The 21,179-nt window shown below is 45.4% G+C and overlaps 1 protein-coding gene across 5 annotated transcripts in view; it reads left to right on the top strand.

Moving 5' to 3' along the window:
• Positions 1 to 21,179, top strand: part of Ldlrad3 (low density lipoprotein receptor class A domain containing 3) — a 247,230-nt gene that overhangs the window by 63,269 nt on the left and 162,782 nt on the right. For 4 of the 5 annotated variants that reach the window (XM_070032585.1, XM_070032587.1, XM_070032582.1 and 1 more), the window contains one exon: positions 20,084 to 20,230. In XM_070032585.1, coding sequence (XP_069888686.1) covers positions 20,084 to 20,230 — 147 coding nt within the window. Of the gene's footprint in view, positions 1 to 15,757; positions 15,782 to 20,083; positions 20,231 to 21,179 lie in introns of those variants that run through there. The other variant, XM_070032586.1, reaches the window with a different exon arrangement.

Here is a 21,179-nt window from a genome sequence, read left to right as displayed (position 1 = left end):
ATACACTTAAATGTTAAGTGACAAAGCAAGAGGGAGAGAGGAAAGAAGGTCTTGACCTAGATGGCTCAAAGCAAGGTTAAAGTAGGAGAGAGAAACATTTCATTCTCTCATGGAGGAAATGGGAGTTAAAGACTCAAAACTAGGGCGGGAAGGTGGCTCAGTGGTAGAGTGCTTGCCTTGTATGCATGAGGCCCTGGGTTCGATTCCTCAGCACCACATAAGCAGAAAAATCCGGGAAGTGGGTGCTGTGGCTCAAGTGGTAGAGCGCTAGCCTTGAACTGAAGAGCTGAGGGATAGCTCCCAGGCCCAGAGTTTAGGCCCCACGACCTACAAAAAAAAAAAAAAAAAAGACTCAAAACTAGCAGGTGTTACTGCGATATGTATGTATGCATGCATGTATGTATATATGTATGTATTTCTGAGCTGGGAGAATCCACCTGATGGTCTAACCACCCCCAACCTTTAGGCCAGGGTTCTGAATAGCCTAGATGGTATTACTTAGTATTCTAAAATGTGGAGGTAACTCTCTGCCTACTTTGATTTGGAGATAATAGATAAATAGCTTTAGGCCTTCCTTTCTTCAGAGGAGTCTCTATATAGGTCTCTACCCATTCATGGAAGGTTGCTAAGTTTTTTTTTTTTTTTTACCATTTCAAAGGAGAAGGCAGTTTTAAATAATCAGCGGAGCATTCCACTTAATCTGTGGTTTCACTGTGCAAATATGTCATTCTGAATTGCTTTTCTTTCTTTACAGTTTCCTATAAACTTTACATTTTTGTTTTTGCCAAAGAAAATAAAACTTTTTTTTTGGAGGGGAATGCTGCCTAGGTGCTATCTCTTAGCCTTTTGGCTCAAGGCTGCTTTCTACCACTTGATTGACAGATTGATTTCTGGCTTTTTGGTGGTTAATTGGAGATAAGGGCCTTATGGACTTCCTTGTCCAGGCTGGCTTTGATCTCAGCCTCCTGCATAGCTAAGATTACTGGTGTGAGCCACCAGCGCCCTGCTAGAAAACTTCTCATTTTATAAAAGAAGAGAGAACTTGCAAACTAACCCATGGAAAGGTCAGAAGACCCTCTAAAGTTCCTGACAGCCAGACATAGTCTTCGGAGCACTTGCAGGATGAGTTTGGGGGACTGCAGCTAGATGGACCTGACCTCTAGAAGAGGCATCCTCATGTGTGGGTCAGGCTCATTTTGGAATGGAACAGAAGTTTTGAATGCATCCCCCAGTCTGATTCTTCAGCTGGGCTTTGGTAGATGTGACCACAGTCTCGCGCCAGGCCTGAGAAGTCTGCATGCTTGGGGTTTATCAGGGTGTGGCTGATGCCATTTTGGGCATACCAGAAAAAGGAGAGGAGTGGTTTTGAGTATTAAGGGAAAATGAACGAATCGATTAAAAATAAATCCCGGACATGCCATTCTCCCCTCCATGCTGTCCCATCCCCCCCTTCTGCCCCCCTGCCCAGCACATCACGAGCTATGGGACATAGTGTGACTTTGACCAGTGAGTTTGCTCCTGGCTCAGGCTGCAAATGAAGAAAGGACAGAGTCAACTGAGCAGTCAGCTGTGCCAATCAAAAATGTGTTCTTTTACTTTTTAAAGTCAAGGCTTTATAGAAATTTCAACCACAGGCTGAAAGTGTACTGCTGTTAGGTGGGGGAGCTCTGTGCATTTTCAGGAAATAGACACACCTGAGCCAGTGTTCATATCAAGGAGGAGAACACTGCCAACACCCCAGGACTCCAGGGAATTCTTCCCCCAATTTTCAGTATGATGGGTGACCTTTTTCTGTTGTTGAATGGGCAAGATTGTCTGGCTTCTTTTATGCAATGTTGAAAGGATGTCATTTCCAACCCCCTCCCCCCACCTTTCCAAGAGTCTGGTTGTGGGATGACCCTCCACCCACTTGGGTTTCACTGGAAACTAGACACCCTGACAGCCTTGGGATACAACACAGGCTCTGCCTTTGTTGCCCCTGGTGCTCTTGCATGAGTTCTGTCTTCCTGCAGAAATCAGGGGCTGATGCTACCTGTAGGAGCCAGGAATATGGAAGGAGTTCAGAGCAGGCTATAATGGTGGGGGAGCAAGGAGGACCAGGACCCAAAGCCTGCATTTCCTGCAGCGGACCAATTCAAGTTCACACCCCTTAATCAGAGTCGGAATCTCCCCTTAACCCAGCCATACCTCTTCCACTGAGGTGTGCGCCAGGAGAGGAGGCCTGAGTCAAAGGGTGGTTTATGCTTCAAAAGTGAATGAAAGGAAATATAGGTCTTGGGTGGCTTCCTGTAACAACTCATTAAGAAGCAGCCATCCACAGATGGCTGGATGATGGCTCCTGGATGTTTTCCTGTTTAGTTTGAGCCAGTATTTGGGACCATTAACTCCATAACTATGTCAAATACTCCTCTACCAAACCCCTCTCTCTCAAGTTTTCTTTAAGAAATGGATTGTCTTTAAGAAATGGGAGTGTGTGTGTGTGTGTGTGTGTGTGTGTGTGTGTGTGTGTGTGTGTGTGTGTGTGTGTGTGTGTGTGTGTGTGTGTGTGTGTGTGTGTGTGTGTGTGTGTGTGTGTTGTAATTCGATGAATGGGATGACATTTTCCATTTGGCTTTTATCTCTTAAACAAATCTCTCTCTTTTTGTCCCGCCTCTCCTCTCTCTTATCTCTTTTTTTCTCTTTCCCACATTCCCTCTCCTCTCCTCTCCCCTCTCTACCTCTCTCCTTTCTCCTGTCTCCTCTTTCCTTCTCTCTCACCCCTCTTTCCCTCACTTTTGTCTTTCTTCTTTCCATCTCGCCTCTCTCCCCTTTTTCCTGTCTTCCCCTTTTTCTCCCTTTCTCCTCCCTGCGTATAAACAACACTGTGTAGTGTCTTCTCCATATCAGCTTGGCAGCTCTAGGTATATTTCCAATGGTAGCATTTTAAGGAATTGCTTTTGAAGAAATGAAGCCAACAGAAAACACACAAGCCTCTTAAAAGGCCTTTCCAATTACTTTTCCTCAGAGTATTTACTCTCCATAGGCTCATATAGACTAAAAAGCACATATCTAGAAATAAACAAACATGGGCTTATGGTACATATACTTTTTTATGACTTGCTTTTTCCTCTCTGGCTATTACAGACCTTCTCCTTAGTCAGTATGCTTTGGCTCCTAAGTTCTTGTTAAAATCTGTTCTTTATCAGTAGAAAAATTCTGTGTCACATACCCCATCTCCTTTTTATTAGGTGTTAGTGTTTTAATTCAGGATCTTGTGCTTGCTCAGCTGGTACTCTGCCACTTGAGCCATACCTCCAGCCAAGCTTTTTGCCGGTTATTTTGGAGATAAGGTCTTGAGGACTCTGCCCAGGACGGCTTTGAACCTGGATCTTCCAGGTCTCAGCCTCCTGAGTAGCTAGGATTTTAAGTGTGAGCCACTGGTGTCTGGATTTTTTAAAATTTTGAATTACAAATAATGCTGTCAAGACAAGGCAAGACAAGATTATCTGTGTTTCTCTGAGGTGTACATATAGCTCTATCTAGAGATAGAGTCCCAGAACCCATGATCAAGAAGAAAGCTCATGATAGACTCTGCTAGGGCTTTTTTTTTTTTTTTTTTAATTGCCAGATACCCCTGGGAGTTTACCAACTCTTAAAGCCTTCACTTTTCTAACTTTTGCCCATCACAGCACTTTAAAAATGGTGTTTTCTCCTGGTTATGTGAGGTTGTATGTCTTTTCATTTGTTCATTGGCCATCTTATTTTCTTATGCCATGATCATGCATTTCCTTTATTCATTTTTTTTCTCTTGGTTTGTTTGCCATTTTCGTATTGATTTTTTTAGGAGTTCTAATGAGAGACACTGAGATTGTTTTCAAAGATGCATTTAGGAAAAAGAAAGAAAGAAAGAAAATCATTGGCATTCCTGCCTCTAAAGGACCATGAAAGATCAAGTTATCCTTTTTTTCTTTTTGGCACTAGTTGAAGGCTTTTGTTTTCTGCTTTGTTTTTATTTAATTAGGTGAAATTTTCCTTCTGGCTGGAGAGCCTTGGCTGTCTGTAAATACATTATCATCCTGCAGCGCGGGGTGGATCGTGATGTAAGGTAGAAAGTGAGTGGTGCCAGGCAGGGCAGGAGCCTGCTGGAGCTGGTTATCACAAACTGCAGGGGGGAGCTGGCCCCTTAAACTCTCTTCTTGCTCGAGGAGGTTAGCAGAGAGGCATGGGGTCCATCCAGGGAGAGGCAAGGCAGGCTCTAGGCTGGGTTGTACCTGCAGTTCTGGTTTGATGTGAGCCTTTTTTTTTCCCCCTTTAATTCAGCCGGTGTTGCTCATATCTGGCCTAATCTGTAAACTCTTGGCAAGTTCACATGGAGCCAGTATTCTCTTCCCATCTAGCCCACGGAAAGAGTTGGCACTTTGCATATTTGTAAACAGATTGGGCTTCTGGTCCAGAGACCATTAGGGTTGCCAGGAGTGGGTGTAGCTGGGGGGACCGGCCCAGCACTTAGGCAGCCTTGGGTGACCAAGGCAGGCTCTTGACTCAACCCATCCAGGTCCTTTCCTTCCAGCCAGGCCTCCAGGAGCAAAAAGCTGTTGCTCTGCCTGCTCTAGATGAGAGTCCCAGCCTCAAATGCCACCGTGTTGTAGCTGTCACTACTCCCTGGATACAGAAGGAAACAAATGAAGGCCAATGGTAGGGTGCTGATGCTTTGGGAAACACCATAGGAATTGGGAAATCAGCCTCTCTCTGGCTGGAGACTAGGAGGTTGTCTCAATTGAAGACCCAATGCGTTGATTCTTAGGGGTGCTGTCACTCACTGGATGTACCTGGATCATCACATGTGTCTGACCTTGACAGTGACTTCTTGTGAGCTGGCTCTGTGAGAGTGGTTCATCACTGAGGGTTGTTGGATTTGTTCTTGGGACAGTTGACAGCACACACATCATTGTATATATACAAAGTGTTTGTATACGAAAAGTTCTGGAGGCAAGCTTCTACCTGCTGTGATTGCTGGGTCAAGTTGGGCTGCATTCAAAGTTTGATTTTGAGCTGTGAAGAATTTTTGGTTTACATTCAAGCTAATCCATGGGCGAAGATTGCTTTGTAGAAAATGGAATGAAGCATCTATGGCCTTCTCAGGAAATAGAACCATAATATGAATTTAATAAATCTTAGGTTCCTGCCCCTTTCTGCTTTTCTTAATAAGGATGTTTGGATCAAGTTATTATCTGAGCATGAAGAAACATGTTCTAGTACCACAAGTCTTAAACTTTAGAAATGTGGACTGTATGTAGGAGTGAGAAATCATCCTAATTCTTAGGAATACTCCAGAAAGTGCAGTAAGTGGTGACATGCCTTTCATAATATAGCATAAGGAAGCATTCATCCATTCTTTCATCCATCCACCCACGTACTCATCTGTCCCTTACTCCCTCCCTCCCTCCCTTCCTCCCTTCTTTCCTTCCTTCCTTCCTTCCTTCCTTCCGATATTCTGGGCCCTGGGCTATATTAGGGCACATTGTAAGAGTTGCTCACAGGGCTGAGGAGGAGGTAGGCACACCAGCAGATGTTTATGCAGTATTATGGTCAGCGGTGACACAGAGAGTTTTATAAGTTATGTTGAAAGGTTGTAAGGGAGGGGCTTATGAGCTATCCTGGGGAGCTGGGGAGGAAACTCCCAGAGAAATGGCCTGACTAAGACACAGGGCCTCCTGTGCTGACCTACAGGGGTTGTGGCCCTTTGAGAGATGGCACTCAGAGACATTGGTGACATCACACAAAGTGATGAGATTTGCGCTACAGTTGTGTGAAGGATGCCTTTTACTGGCAGGAGAGCTCTTGATTGCAAACAGGTAGGGGAAGGATTAGCATGAGGGCTGTGAGTGGCAGGGGTGTGAGGCACTTGCTGGTGAGTGTAGATTGGAGGCAAGAGAGAGGGATGGTTGGTGGTTCTACCAACTGATATCAGAGGAGTAAGTTTAGAAAATCCTAAAATGGGGCTGGGAAGGTGGCTCAGTGGTAGAGTGCTTGCCTTGCATGCCTGAGGCCCTGGGCTTGATTCCTCAGCACCACATAAGCAAAAAGAAAAAAGCTGGAAGTGGCGCTGTTGCTCAAGTGGTAGAGCACTAGCCTTGAGCTGAAGAGCTGAGGGACAGTGCCTGGGCCCAGAATTCACCAGAGTTCAAGCCCCAAGACCAGACACCCACTCTTCCCCCCAGCCCCCCAAAAAAGAAAAGTTCCATGTTTGGATAAGCTGGGCATAAAAGATTCTTGGCAGTAAGATATGGAAGGGAAGCCGGGTGTCAGTAGCTCATGCCTGTAATCCTAGCTACTCAGGAGGCTGAGATCTGAGAATTGCAGTTCAAAGCCAGCCAGGGCAGGGAAGGCCATGAAACTCTTTATCTCCAATTAACGACCAGGAAATAGGAAGTGGCACTGTGGCTCAAGTGGTAGAACCCTTGTCTTAAGTTGAAGAGCTCAGGGACAGCACCCAGGCCCAGAGTTCAAGCCCCTGGACCGGGGGGGGGGGGGGGGAAGAGATGGAAGGGAGAAACTGTGGGTACAGGATGGAGTTGAACGGGGAGAGCTTAGCTGGTGAGATCACTTTGGGGTTATCACCATAAAGGTCGAACCATATAGTGGACAAGGTAAGTTATCCAGGGAAGGTGTATCTTGCTCCTGGAGCTTGAAGCAGAACTGTGAGGCTGTTAAGAAGATGGTGGGGGAAGAGAACTCGGTGGTAGTTGGAATCCTGGGCTCAGGGGAGTCAGAGCTTGTCAGCTGGGATGGGGAGTAGAGCTTTGGAAAGGAGAAATGATTCAGTTGGCCTAATGTAGCAGAATTGTGTGTGTGTGTGTGTGTGTGTGTGTGTGTGTGTGTGTGAGAGAGAGAGAGAGAGAGAGAGAGAGAGACAGAGAGAGACAGAGAGAGACAGAGAGAGACAGAGACAGAGAGAGGCAGAGAGAGACAGACAGAGAGAGACAGAGAGAGACAGACACAGAGAGACAGAGAGACAGACAGAGAGAGACAGAGAGACAGGTTTGAATTCAGTGGTGGGAAGCTTGGAAGACTGATGAACAGACTCAGGAATGGGGTGGGACTGGAGAGCGAAAAGACTTTAGGTTTCAACTATTAAAATAAGTTAATCACAACCTCAGGCTTCAACAAGCCATTGTCTTTTGGCCAGACGTTGAGCTGTCTCCGTTAGCAAAGAGTAACCGGAAGACCTGGTGCTATACTGTGGACGCATTATTCGATTGAAGAATGGCTTGTTAATGAACAGTTCCCTTCTCCTGTTCTCTCTTCTCACCTGAAACAATCCTATTGTATTCAGTGCAAGGTGGATCCTCTCAGAGTTCAGATCACCCTTCCTCTAATTATTAATCACATAGCTACATTATAATGGTATGCCTCATGAAATGACATATTGTGTATCTACATGACATCTAATTTTTATATAACAGTAACTGTTTAATAATGAATAATAATACCTTTAAGAAAGGAGCCCTGATTAATCTTATGGCCTGTATCTGAGTACTGTCATAAAATATGTGAAAAACTTGGAAGCTCCTGCGGAATTGGTACCATTTCTTTTCTTAAGAGACTTTTTTGGTGCTTGTGACACACAATGAGAATGAGTACTCATGCTAAATGCTTGAGGTGTCTGACATAGCTCCAGTACCAAGATGAATGAAACAACATTTTGATTTACTTAGGGAGCTGGTCCAGGCTGATTTACACAGGGCATTCTTCAAGGCTCTGTTTTTACTTTGTAGATGAGTAAACTGAGGCATGAGAGTGAATAAAACCCCTCCCTGAGATTGGAAGGAACAGAATGGAAATGCAGAGCATATGGGCTGTGGTGCTGACTGGAAGGAGAAGAGCTCTGTAATCATAACCCGTTCATTTTTCATCTTGCTTTGTTTTCGGGACAGTCATAAACTATCCTTTGCAATCTGGAAATTGTAAACAAATGCATCCTTTTGGTTTACCAAACCTGACAAGTCTCTTGAAAAGGTAAATTGCTCACTCAGAAGCTCTGAAAACTGCAATCATACAGGGATAGGAATCTAAAGGTGAGAACTCTCAACAGTAAATACTTCTTAAGTCTGGTGCTTGCTAGCGGTACCAACATCATTCACTGCATACGTCAGTAAATTCCTCATGCTGGACAGCCTGTCCTGGGTTCAGTGCAGAGGGAGGGGTTCTGTGTGAGCAGATTGTAGAAGTGGGATGCACCTGTTTAATGGATTAAGCTACTTAAGAAAAAATTTTAAAGCTGCACTGGTTAATTTGCATTCCTTCCTTGGTTGGTGGTAACAGGCTCTGGTTTTTTTATTTCTCTGGCAGGGTTTCCTTCCCTAATCAGAAGTGATAAGCCAAACAATGTTCATTTGCTTAGACACAATGGAAGATTGTGGGTAATTGAAGGGAGCCAGAGAGGCCCCTTGAATCCATAGGGAACTGGAGGCAGGTCTGACTCCTGGCTCTTTGGAGGTATTTTCTTCTGTTGCAGGGGAGAATGGGACCAGCCATCTCCGAGGCGATGGCAGACACCAGAATGCAATCCCAGCAGAGACCAGAAGCCTGGCCAGCTCCAGCCCTGTTTCAGCCCTGCCTCTCAACAGGCTAGCAACCTCTGGCTCCTAGTCTATGTTTAGACAGAAGGAAGGACCTTCAGTACCTACCTTGTAGGAGTGTTACCATCTATTAAAGGTGAAGATCAATTATTTTAAAATGGTGAAGAATTATCTAGGATGGGCAGATGGTGGGTGTTGGCCTACTGTAGGGACCAGGTTCAAGTCACACAAAATGAACGAGCACACTGAAGGTTGAAAAGGAATTCAGACAGGGTCTACGAAGGCCTTATTTTACCTCTGAGGAAACAGTGAAGCAATTTCCTTGAGTTTCAATGGTGAGTCCCATGTGTCTTTTCGCTTTTGGCCTGCTGCATAACCACATTGTTCAGAAGTGTTGGTTTGTCCTTAGAGTTTAGCTCCTACTAGAGTTTGCTAGGATCCAGAGGCTGATTATTTCTTAGGAAGGAGTGAGCTCAGAGGATCGTGGGCTAGAAGACATGCAGGTAGGGTCTGCATTGGGAGCTCCTCATCTGCCCTCTTCAAACCTGGTCTCTGCTTCCTGTGATTTACTTTTTTGGGTTTAGTTGACCATCAGGTCTCAGGCAGTCATTCCCAATTCTAGCCAGCCAGCCAGCTATCTGTCTATCTTATCTATCATCGTTCAGCAAGGCTGTTAGACGAGTCGGCTTACCTCAATTTTCGAATGGAGAATTAAGACTCAGAGAGGATAACTTACTTGTTTGGAGTCATACAGCTTTCAGTATAGTTGTGGTTAAGCTTTTGGAACCAGGTCTGGCAGACTTCTGAGTGCACATATGCTCTTTGCATTTTAACATCTACTTTCCTGTAGAAAGGAGGGACAAAGTGCAGGACTTTCACTGTCTCTCTTCCTCTCCCTCATGTCCCAATACCACCTCTCATGAGTTCCTTAGTGTGGAAAGCCAGGGACCCTTCTGACAAATCAGAGCTTTGACTGCCCCAATCAAGCCTCCTTTACTAAACCAGTGGCACCCCATATTGAGTGGAAAGGAAGGAGGAAGATGGGGGCTAGTTTAAGGAAGAGTTCTGTTATGGGTTTTTCAACCCTGGCTTCTCAGAGAGTTGATATTTAAGAGTATCTAGTATCTGACTTGCTGGATAGGCCTTGCTATTCTTACTGTTGGAATGCTATAGCTGTACAAGTTGGGAGGGAAAATGTATTTTGTGAGATATATTTGTCCTTTCCCTCCACAATTGGCTTTTATACTGCAACTGTTGCTGCCTTTCACAAAATGAAAAGCATGTATAATAGACCGAATCTCTTATTTGGACATCTTGCATTTCTCTTTCTTTTCCAGTGTGAACATGTGTCCCCTTTATCTCTCATTTGTAGTTTAGGGCTTTGTTGAAGCCTAGATTAGTAGTCTCTCGTACATTTTTCCAAATATCAATATTATCTTTATTTTTTGTAATGGATTGTGTTAATAGGACATATTTTTAAACCATAGGAATAAAGTTACCAGGAAAGACATGGAGAAAACTTGTGTGCTCACTACCCAGCTCCTAGTGTTCTGATTTCTCTTTTTGGTGTGTATGCTGTTCCAAGTGCTTGAACTCAGAGCCTGAGCACTGCCCCTGAACTTTTTTGCTCTAGGCTAGTGCTCTGCCACTTGAGATACAGCTCTACTTCCAGCTTTTTGGCACTTTATTAGAGTTAAGAGTCTCATGGACTTTCCTGCCTGGGCTGGCTTTGAACTACGATCTTTAGAGCTCAGTCTCTTGAGTAGCTAGGATGACAGGTGTGAGCCACCAGTGCCTGGCATGTTATGATATTTTACCCTGCTTGTTGAATGTTGTTTAAATAAAGACAGACATCTTGCAGTTGAAGCTAATTAGCAACTCTGATCCCATTTGCTAAAGGAGACCATGGTCCTGAACTTGATATTTATCCTTCTTGTACATTTAAAAAGTACTTTTCTGTCTCCATAGATTTATTAAAATAGAATGTGTTACCTTGGTGCCAGTGGCTCAGGAAGCTGAGATCAGAGGATCTTGGTTCAAAACCAGCCTGGGCGGAAAAGTCTCTTCAGTTAACAACCAGCAAGAAGCTGAAGGTAGAACTGTGGCTCAAGTGGTAAAGCAGTATCCTTAAGTGAAAAAGCTAAGAGACAGTGCCCAGCCCAGTCTCTAAGTTCAAGCCCTAGGACCAGTACATGCGTGTGCATGCACTCACTCACGCATGCATACACACATTCCCCTTCTGATGAGCAGTTAGTTTGTCCTACAGTGTTGTTCTGCTATTGTTTTGTTGTACACTGTGCATGTGTGTCTCCAGCCTAGTGTGTGTATGGGAAGGTGACGGGCTGTATGTGAGCACTCTTGCTTCATGATGAGCTAGCTGTCTTATTGCTCTCCAGCATCTCTTCATCATATGCCACATGTGGGTTCCTGTTGCTCTTCTCATCTCCTTGCCCCTTGAGATGCCATGCTTCAAGTTTTTGCAGGTCTGATGGTTATAAAGAGAGCTTCCTTGTTCCCTTAATTATTCTTTGATTAGAAGTGACATTGAGTGCATATTAAGTGGCTGTTGGAGTTGTCTCATCAGTGGAAGTACCTGTTTTTGTGCTTTGGCCATTTCTCTATTGGATCACTTGGTGTTTTCTTACATAGTTTTATAAGAGAATTCTAGATATTGACACTCTATGAGTCTAATTAGTAGCAGATCTCATCTCTCAATGAGTGACAAGTCTTTTTACTTTGCATTATCCATTAATGACTAGGAGTTTTACCTTTTTAAGGAAGTTGTATTAATGGGGCTTTTTCCTTTTTGCTCTGTGTTGTTTTGGTGGGAGGATGGTGTCTTCTTACTCTGAGCTTACAGAGATGTGCTTTAGGGCAGATCTTTGCTTTTCTGATCTCACTTCCTGGTTGGTGCATTATATTCTTGCCCTGTGTGAGGGAAGTGGGGAATCTGTGTAAGTGGTTGATTACAGAATGATTCCCAGTGTCGGTGGAGATAGCTGCATCTGTCCCTGTGTGCGTGGGGCTGACCTTGGCGTTAGCCATGATCCTTTGTCTTTACCTTGACCCTGTGGCTGTTTCTGAGAGCTGCTCAAGTACAGTGTTGATTGATCTTCCCTTAAACCTAGCTTATGGCCAGCCTGAGAAAATTGATTGGAAAGCTGTCTGCCCTGCTCACCTTCCATGTAGCTTCACTGTTTTACTGCCATTGCTGGAAGCTTCAAAGGCATAAAGCCTGGGGAGTGGTGGGCTCCTGGCTCCTGCTTAGTGTTCTTGGCCCACCACCGATGAGGGTATGGATATATGTGAAAAGAGAACACAGCGTTTGGCTTCTGGGCCATTCTTCCTTGGAACTTCAGAACCGTCTGCACACCCAGAGTACCAGTGGGTTCAAGGCAGGTTAGACAAACTGCCAGAACTCAAGTATATCAGCAATGGAAAGGCACTTAGGGGTCAATAGGTTTTGTCCTCACATCTCAGTCAACAGTCTTTTGTGGAATGCGTGCCAGGCATCTGCCACTCGCTCTGCTGAGGATGCAGTGGTGACATAATAGCCAAGGTCCCTCGGGGGTAGGGGACACACAGGGAACAGCAGGTTCATTTCAGTGTCATCAGTGTGACAGGATGGACAAGAAGAGTCCTGAGGCCACATTCCTCTGTCATTTCTTATTTTACAAAGATCTCTTTTCTTGTGGTACAGAAGCTGATTTGACAAGTGGACCACAGCCAGCCCACCACCTGTTTCTAGAGATTCCTAAGTGAAGAATGGCATTTACATGTTTGAATAGTTGGGGGAAACATAGAAAAGCAGGCATTTGTAATAGATTTTGATGATGGGGAATGCTAACCTCAATTAACTGAAATTAGTTATTCCTTCTCTTTCCAGGAAAAATTCCAAACTTGTCCGTGGTAGACTTATATTGCAGAAAACTGCTCTCAATGATTGGGAAAAAAATTTAAATTTTATCAGTAAGAATTACATGGAAAATTATTTTCTCTCATATATGTTTCTTAGTCTTTCTTCTAATATTTCATGCTGAAATATTATGTTACCTGGCCATTACTATACTGTTCTCGTCAGGTGATCTTGGGCAAGTTACTTCTTGTGCCTCAGTTTCTTCATCTGCAAAATGATCATGAGGCCTATTTCCTGGGCTATTGTAAGAAAGAAAGAAGAACTGATGTTAAACTCCTGCCAAGTTTTAAGTGATTCAATAGATATTAGATCTTCTCTAGTGAAAAGTCAATAATAATCAACTTCTTGAGGGTGGTTAAAGGAGCCCAAGGGGAATGGAGGCCGGCTGGGGGTGGGGCTCGGCACACCTCAGGTCAGTATCATGAAAGCATCAAATTCCGTTATGGCTGTGAGATCCCAGGACTGTAGATGCTGGATCTCCTGAGGGCTGTGTCCGGTGGTGCTGGCAGATTCCCACTACATTAACGCCACTCCAGCATAATTTTCCTCATGAAGTGCAATGAAGCAGAGCTAAAAAATGTAAGTAACAGCTTCAAGTCCTTAACGAGGCTATAAATACAGGAGGAAAATAATTTAAACAGCCATTTCCTGGTAGAAAACTGTCCTTTTCGTAGACCTCTCCACTTTGTCTTTGCTTGCCTCATTAATAGTAGCCACTGGCTTTCTTTACACACTCATTTTTTATAAGAAGGAAACAAAACATTTATCATCTCATGGGAGAAACAAATTGTTTGATGTGGGGACTGTGGTGGGCAGCTAGCTGGGCTCACTTACTGTCCTGGTGACTTGCTCCATTCATAAATGGTTCCTGATGAAGAATTATATATGGTCTTCCTTTGGGATCATGAACAGCGTTATTATCAAATCTCTGAGTACCCAGGGTCACCTTTCTTAGACCCGCAGCAATCTCTCTGGATTACATCTTCCTTGATCAGATGGGTAAATATTGGGGGCAGGGCTTGTGGAATGAGCTCATATGATCAGGGTGGCATGCAGACTAGGTTGGGTTGGAGCTCGAGCCATATCTTCTTACCATACAGACATCCTTGCATGACTGCTCTCTTCCTAATGAAAGCTAGAGTGTGCCCATCGCCAGATTCCAGCATGATGAAGTGTTTCATTTAATGAGAACTGAATGGCTCTGGGAAATGCACAGGACAGATGTCTCGGGTTCTGTCTGGTACTGATGCCATCATCGAAACAGTCTAGAATTGAAGAGGCCTTCAGGGATCCTGGAGAGATGTTCAGAAACAAATTGGGAGGACTTGCCTCAGTAGGCGGCCTTTCCTGTGCCCATGGATGTGTTATGTGCATGCATGAGTGGTTATAGGCAAGTGTGTATTTCAGAGGCAAGTCACAGGGAAAACAGACAGCAGCTTTTAGTTGGCCTCATAACACCATATTTGTTGGCCCAAGTCAGTGGGAAGAGGTTGTTCATTCTCCGGAGTGATTTTAGATAAAATCTGAGATCTGCAGAAGTGAGTGTTAAGCCATGGTGTATCTGAACATAGGTACGTTTGTGTGCCTTGCTTGCTGTGTGCATTGAACCTACAGACCTGGATTGTCAGGATGCAAAGGAGAATGAAGGCTGTTGGTCAGAAATCTGTTGATGATTTGCAAATGTCAGTTCTGTATTGTACCAAGCCCAAGGTGCCTCTTGGGAGAGAAGATAAGTAGAGGGTGGGGAGAGAATCTACAGGATTCAGCAGGAGAAAGAGAATTCCCAGTTCTCTGCTGGAAAAGTCTGCAGCACTCACTGCGTATTCTGGAATGATTCTGGTGGAATGCCACAGCTGTTGGAATTTCTGTAGTTGCCCCAGTTCTGTTCCCGTCATCAAGTAGAAATTTGTGAGTGTCACAGATTACAGGGGAAACTGCTGTAGCTGGCTGCTTGCCTCTGTCTACTGCAGAAGGACTTGACTTTCTTTCTTTCTTTCTTTCTTTCTTCATACAGATGGTATAGTTATTTTAAGTAAGTGATATGCTACAGTGAAAATGGATAGCTCTGTTAAGTTTTTCAGCTTAATGAAGAAAAAAAAACACACCAGAGAAGGGAAGAAGACCAATCCTAGCTAGCCAACTTTGTGCTAATGCTTATCCTTCTTCAGTTCCAAATGTGACCCAGCACACTGGGATGGGATAAATATTTCAGCCACTAGGAAGCCCAGGAGTTGGGCTGAAAACCCCTTTAAAGCAGGCAGGGTAGTCATTTACCTGTTGAAGTCCAGGCATGCCCATGCCCCCCTTTTAGACTTCCTATCTCACTCACATTGTAGGGAAATGGAGCAAAGGTAGAGGAACTTTTTTTGGGGGGGGGGCGGGTCTGGTCGTGGGGCCTGAACTCGGCCTGGACGCTGTCCCTCAGCTCTTCAGCTCAAGGCTAGCGCTCTACCACTTGAGCCATAGCGCCACTTCCAGCTTTTTTCTTTTTGCTTATGTGGTGCTGAGGAATTGAACCCAGGGCCTCTTGCATGCAAGGCAAGCGCTCTACCACTGAGCTACCTTCCCAGCCTGGTAGAGGAACTTTCTAAGAAAGTACTAGAGATGAAGAATAAGTTTGTAGTGCAGTATTTGCTTTTCTTCTTTAGAATGGTTGCAAGTAATTCATTTGGGGACCAAGAGAGTGATGACAGGTGCCTGGAATACAGAGCTGAGCAAGGTAGTGCTTCTCTGCCCTCAGTGAGCATTCTGTCCAGCGAAAGACAGTGGAGATACATCACGTTGCTTAGGCACAAATTGGGAAAAAGGAAAAAAACAAGATATGACCAGAGTGAATAACCAAGGCACGGGCTTTAGGTTGGGTGTCCTTGAAGGGGTCTGAGAGTTAGTGATTTAAAGTGAGGTGGAAGGGTGAATACAAGGATGTTAGCTGGTTGGGTTGGATTGCTCTCACAAGCCCATGACATACGGTGGCTTGAATAACAGATGGTTGTCTTACTGTTCTGGATGTCTGAGATAAGGTGTGGGCAGGATTGATTTCTTCTCAGGCCCCAATCCTTGATTTGTAGAAGGCTATCTTTAAACTCTGTCTCCTTGTAGTCTTCCCATTATGCCTCTGTCCTAATTCCTTCGTCTCTTAAGGGATTCAGCCATATTGTAGTAGGGCCCACTTGTGGCCCTCATTTTACTTTTATTTTCTCTTTAAAGACACCATCTTTAAATTTATATGCTCACACTCTCAGGTACCAGGAGTTAGGACTTCAAGTTCAGGGGACAAACTTCAGTCTACAACATCAGATGAGAGGTGAGCTGAAGAATCTTCAAGGACCGCTCTCAGCATGGTTGGGAGGCCTCCTGGCCTGGAAGCTGCTTGATGAGGTCAAGGGAGGGTCCCAAAGGAAGCACTAGATTGTGAGTGGAAGGGGCCGGATCAAATTGAGCTTTGTATATATACCCTGGAGAGTTTGAGATTTAGATTTGTCCTTAAGGATACAGAGGAACTGAGAGAGAAAGGGGGTAGATAAGGATTAAAAAGGGGTGGACGTAACTCATGGTAGATAATATGTGTCCCATCTTGGCACTTCTTGTTCCCATAGTGCCTTGGGCTCCTCCTCAAATATTTCTTCTTCCCATGATTCCCCGGGTGCCCACTCAACCAATGAAAAGAGCTGAGATGGTCTTTGTACAAGCCAAGGAGAGGAAATATAGGAGGAGCCCTATATGATAAACACTTCCCTCTGGGAGAACTCCCCATCGGACTCTTCATTGGGATGGAGTGTCTTGCTACTTACTTCCTTTCACAGCTTTATTGGACTTCCAAATAAACTTATTCTGTTTAAACACTTTCCTTCCTTTTAACTCTTTAATGAGACAGGGAGTCTGTTTCTCAGAACTATTTAAAAAATGTCACTCTGTGTAAAGAGAAGAATCTGGAAGGAGAGAGAAGTGTTAGGTAGCAGGTGGGTTTAACTTGGGATTTCTCTACCCTGGCTCCATTATTTCTGGTGAATGGTATTTTGTTTGTTAGAGGGAGGGGATGGTTTCCTGCAGGATACAAAGCAACATTCCTGACCTTTCCATGCTAAATGCCAGTAGCACCCTGCTCTAGTCATGACAACCTTTACTGTCTTTAGGAACTTCCACATTCCCTTGGGAACAAAATTGCTCCCTGACTAGACCGCTGGCTGCAAAAGGGATTTGGTGTTTGGTGCCAATGTGAGACAGATTGATAGGTTTGAGGAAGGTTTTGAGAAAAGAATAAATAGGATGTAATTTCCTTTGCCTTGGTGTTTTTGCTTGATACTCTGGACACTTCCCTAAAGGACAAAGCTGTGTGTGCACACAGTGGAGTGACCCCAGGGGAGCACCAAGGATGTGCTTCTCACTCTGTTATCCTCCAGGCTCTGTCCTGACTGGGGAACACCTGCTACAGTGGACATGCTATTTAATCTCTACATCTGCATTTGTTTGTTAAAGTCCTTCTGCTAACAGCCCTATTCAGCTATCAGAGCAGGCACTCTGGAATCTAATCTGATCAATTTTCTGGTTCTGGAAATCTGTTTGTCAGAGCAAGATTTCACAGTTGCACTGGCTTTTCCCAGGGGGTATGCCTGGGAGAATTAGCTTTGTCTACAGAAGTAAATGTAAGTGATTTCCAAACAACATACAGCGACAGTTCTGCATTCCGTGGCCCTAGTGACACCCAGAACAGTTGTTAAGAAACAGCTGGAGTGTGTGGGTTTTTGAATTGAGTATTTAGTGTCTGGCTAGGATCCAGTACAAGGCTAGGGTTCCTCCCTATCAGACACTCTCAGCATCATGACCTTTCACCTGGAGATAGTACACTGATTTTATATCCTTCTCAGGATTGATGGTGACTTTCTGGAGCCATCTTCAGAGGGAATTTGGTGTTGAGCCTAGACTGAGTGGGACAGAGTATTACAAGTGATTAGTGATGTCTGATTGGGTGGTAGAACAAAAGAGATGGTAGCATAATGTTTGTAATCCCTATCAGAACACATGCTTCTTTAAATCCATGTTCTTCTGGGTTGTGCCTTCTTGTACCATACCCCATGTCTTTGCTGACATTGTTCTCTGGACCCGAAGGGCTCTTACTTTTCATCCCCAAGTATTTCTCAAACTTCTCTGGAAATTCTACTTTTTTCCTGGACTCTTTCCCTCCCTCCCTCCCTCCCTCCCTCCCCCCTTCTCCTACCCACTCTTTCTTTCTTTCATCAGGGGGCTTGAACTCAGGACCTGGACACTGTCACTGAGCTCTTTTACTCAAGGCTAGTGCTCTACCACTTGTTCTATAGTGCCACTTCTGGTTTTTGGGTGGTTAACTGGAGGTAAGAGTCTCATGGACTTTCCTGCCTGTGCTGGCTTTGAACTGTGGTCCTCAGCTCTTAGCCTCCTGAGTAGTTAGGATTATAGGTGTGAGGGGCTGGGGAGGTAGCTCAGTGTTAGAGTACTTCCCTTGCATGCAGGATTATAGGTGTGAGCTGCTAGCACCTGGCTCTGAAATCTTTCTTGATTCCTCAAATTTCTCTAAAGAGCACTGATAGCCATTCAGTGATTTCTGAAGTATCATGATGGATTTTTTTTTTTTCTGGGTCTGGTCTTGGGGCCTGAACTCTGGGCCTGGGCACTGTCCCTCAGCTCTTCAGCTCAAGGCTAGCGCTCTACCACTTGAGCCACAGTGCCACTTCCGGCTTTTTTCTTTTTGCTTATGTGGTTCTGAGGAATCGAAACCAGGGCCTCATGCATACAAGGCAAGTGCTCTACCTCTGAGCCACCTTCCCAGCCCCTCATGATGGATTGTTATTCATAGAGATCCTCTGGCCACAGAAGAGATTATGTATTGGAGAGGGCAAGAAGCAGGGCGGGCAGAAAGGCCAAGTTGGGAGGGAGGTTCTTGCAGGAAGTCAGAGAGAATGGTTGCTTGGGCTATGGTTGTGACTTACGGTGAGGAAGACTTGGGGTTGCTTATCTGTAGCAGTGATGGGGTGAGGAATGGACAATAAATTCCTAGGATTCTGATGTGGGTATTTGGGCAGAGTGGGGCCCTTTGCTGTAGCTTATCTTGTGGAGTTTTCCAGTGAGCTATGAGAGGGGATAATAGATTAACTATGTTAATCTATTACATTGTGGCAGATGGTGTATAAGGGAACCACTGTGTGCAGCTTGCCTCATGGTGGTATCCATTCCTGTTGGTGGATGCCTGCTTCTTCCAGTTCTAAAATGTTTTCAGCATCACCCCAATAGTGACATCACCAGACAGCAGAGTTGAACACTTGTCTGTACTTGGAGAAGCCAGGGAGACCGCCAGAGGGAAGGCAACAGAGAATTGCTTGCTTTCAGATTGTATATGGATCTGCTAGGGGACAGATAGAAGGCATTTAGGGGAAGTGAAGCACCCACAGAAATCACAGTGTCATTGAGCGGGCAGTATGGATCAAGTGCTAGAGACCTTGCATGAAAGAAGGTGCAGTAAGAAATCTGGAGTGTTGAGATCTAGAGGTACTTCCTGTTGCTAATGCTTGTGGAAGAGCATAATGGGCCTTTTTCTCTAGTCGCTCCAGGTACATCTAATAAAGGCCATATTTTTAATGCAGCTGTGGCAGTGTAGGCACATGTGACTTTCCGGCCTGAAGGAAGGACCTCCAACTTTGTGTCCTCCAGACCTAGCACAAATAGTTGGTCATTTGTGCTGGATGAATAAATGCTCAATGAATGAATGGGGGGGGGGTAGGGGTGGAGGTAGGGCTCTGGAGCTGCTGTTTGCTGAGGGGCTGGTCTTTTTCTCCTTTCTCCTAGCTTATTTTATATTCCCTCCTCCCTTATCTCCCAGCTATTGATTCACTGACAATGATGGATCAGGTGAGTTGGATGAGTTTCCGACCCTCCTCTGCCTACCATCATTCCATTCTTCCCTGTTTGCTTTGCTTTCTTATGGTGGATTGGTGTAGGGGCCTTGGCACTTTATAATTATTCAGGGAAGTTGAACCTGAACCTTGGGCTTGGTTCTAAACCTCTAGTAACTCTTGGCAGGCGGTGTATTAGCCCAGCTAGCCTCCTGAGGGTTAGAAGGCCTGAGTTCAAGTTTCATCTTGGCCTTTCCTATTCACACAACTTCAGACAGGTCAGTTTGTTGGCCTGGGGCATCCTATTTCCTAGAGTAAAATGATCTCTCAGTATTGTTGCCAACTTGGCCTAAGTCCAAGGACTCTGGGATTGTAGGGACTGTGAATCTGAGGCCGGGAAGGCTCCTGCAGTTCTTGCTAACAGAGATATTGAGAGTCCAGTGCACATTTTTATCCGCAACTTTAATTTTTAGCTGTTAACAGCTGGCTAGAAAAGAACTTTTGGGTTTTCATAGTCAATCTCTTTGAGCATCGATTTCCTCTTTGCCCTGTATTCTTCCCAGTTTAGTGTCTCAGAATCTGTAGCAGACAGGTGGGACAGTTCATCAGCCCGGTGGGGTAGAGGGGGAAGGCCTAGAGACCTAGTGGAAGGTCACCTGTGGCCTTTCCAGCTCGGTGGAGAGTTAAGCCCTGGTTGCTATTGCTGTGCCTTTTGACCGCCCTGCTCCCCTATCTCCTAACAGAGAGCCAGCTGCTCCCAGGGAACAACTTCACCAATGAGTGCAACATTCCCGGCAGATTCATGTGCAGCAATGGGCGCTGCATCCCAGGTACCTGGCAATGCGATGGGCTGCCCGACTGCTTCGACAAGAGCGACGAGAAGGAGTGCCGTGAGTGACCAGCCCATAGTTGTGGTTTGGGGGCGGGTGAGGAGGGTGATATCCTAGGCCCAGGAGAAGAGGCTCAGATCTGGGTTAGGTTGTTGTGATGGTTCTCCATCCGCAAGGAACCAACCTAGCAGTGGACCCAGGGCTGCCTGACCCAAAGCCCATGCTGGTGACAGCCTTACAGTACCCAGTGGAGTTACTTGATGTGGCCAGAATCCAGCTCGGAGTGGAGACGGAACCAGTGTGCGTTGCTTCCTCTTGTCCTTTGCTGATACATGCGCTCTGGGCCTTCTTGGGGTTGCTCCCTTCATATGGGCACCACCAGGTTGTGATGGTCCTTGGTGTCTCCTGCCTCACTGCCTCATTCAGCCTCCTTGGACCTGTTTGTACACGTAAAACACGAAGGAGTTCTGAGTTGAGGATCAGCTGCCAGAAAGGAGGGAGGCATCTGGGATGTGAGTTGGTTTCTAGGTATCCATTGATCATGCTTCATGACTCTGAGTTCATTCGCTGCCTCCTCCCCCTCCTCCTCTTCTCTGCAGAGGGGACTTGGCCATGGGTCTTTCCTTTGGCTCCCCAACAGGTAAAAACACCAGGAGGGAAGGAAGGGCCACTGCCTTGGGACCACATACCTTCACTCTTTCATGAGCTTTGGGAACCAATCCATGTGGCCTCTCTGTCAGGAGGACTCTGTGTTCTGGCTCTGAATCTGCAATCTCTCTTGAAGCCAGCGGAGGAAATGGCTAAGGATAGGATAATGACTTGAACTTTTGGCATAGCTCTTACTGGGATTTAAAGTCCAGACTGTTGACGCACAGGAAGGAGCCCTGGATTTGTAGGCCACCACGAGGCCATCCAGGGAGCCAGATGCCCCCTTGCTTTTCAGTGTACTGATAAAGGTGGCCACTGCGACCGGGCCCCTCACCTGGCCCAAATATCCTCCAGGCCTGCT

Source organism: Dipodomys merriami, unplaced genomic scaffold, assembly GCF_024711535.1.
Source record: "Dipodomys merriami isolate MVZ:Mamm:240054 unplaced genomic scaffold, mDipMer1.0.p SCAF_21, whole genome shotgun sequence".
In the NCBI taxonomy this organism is placed as follows: domain Eukaryota; kingdom Metazoa; phylum Chordata; class Mammalia; order Rodentia; family Heteromyidae; genus Dipodomys; species Dipodomys merriami.
Note: the sequence above shows the minus strand (reverse complement) of the source record. Positions and strands in the feature narration are given on the sequence as shown.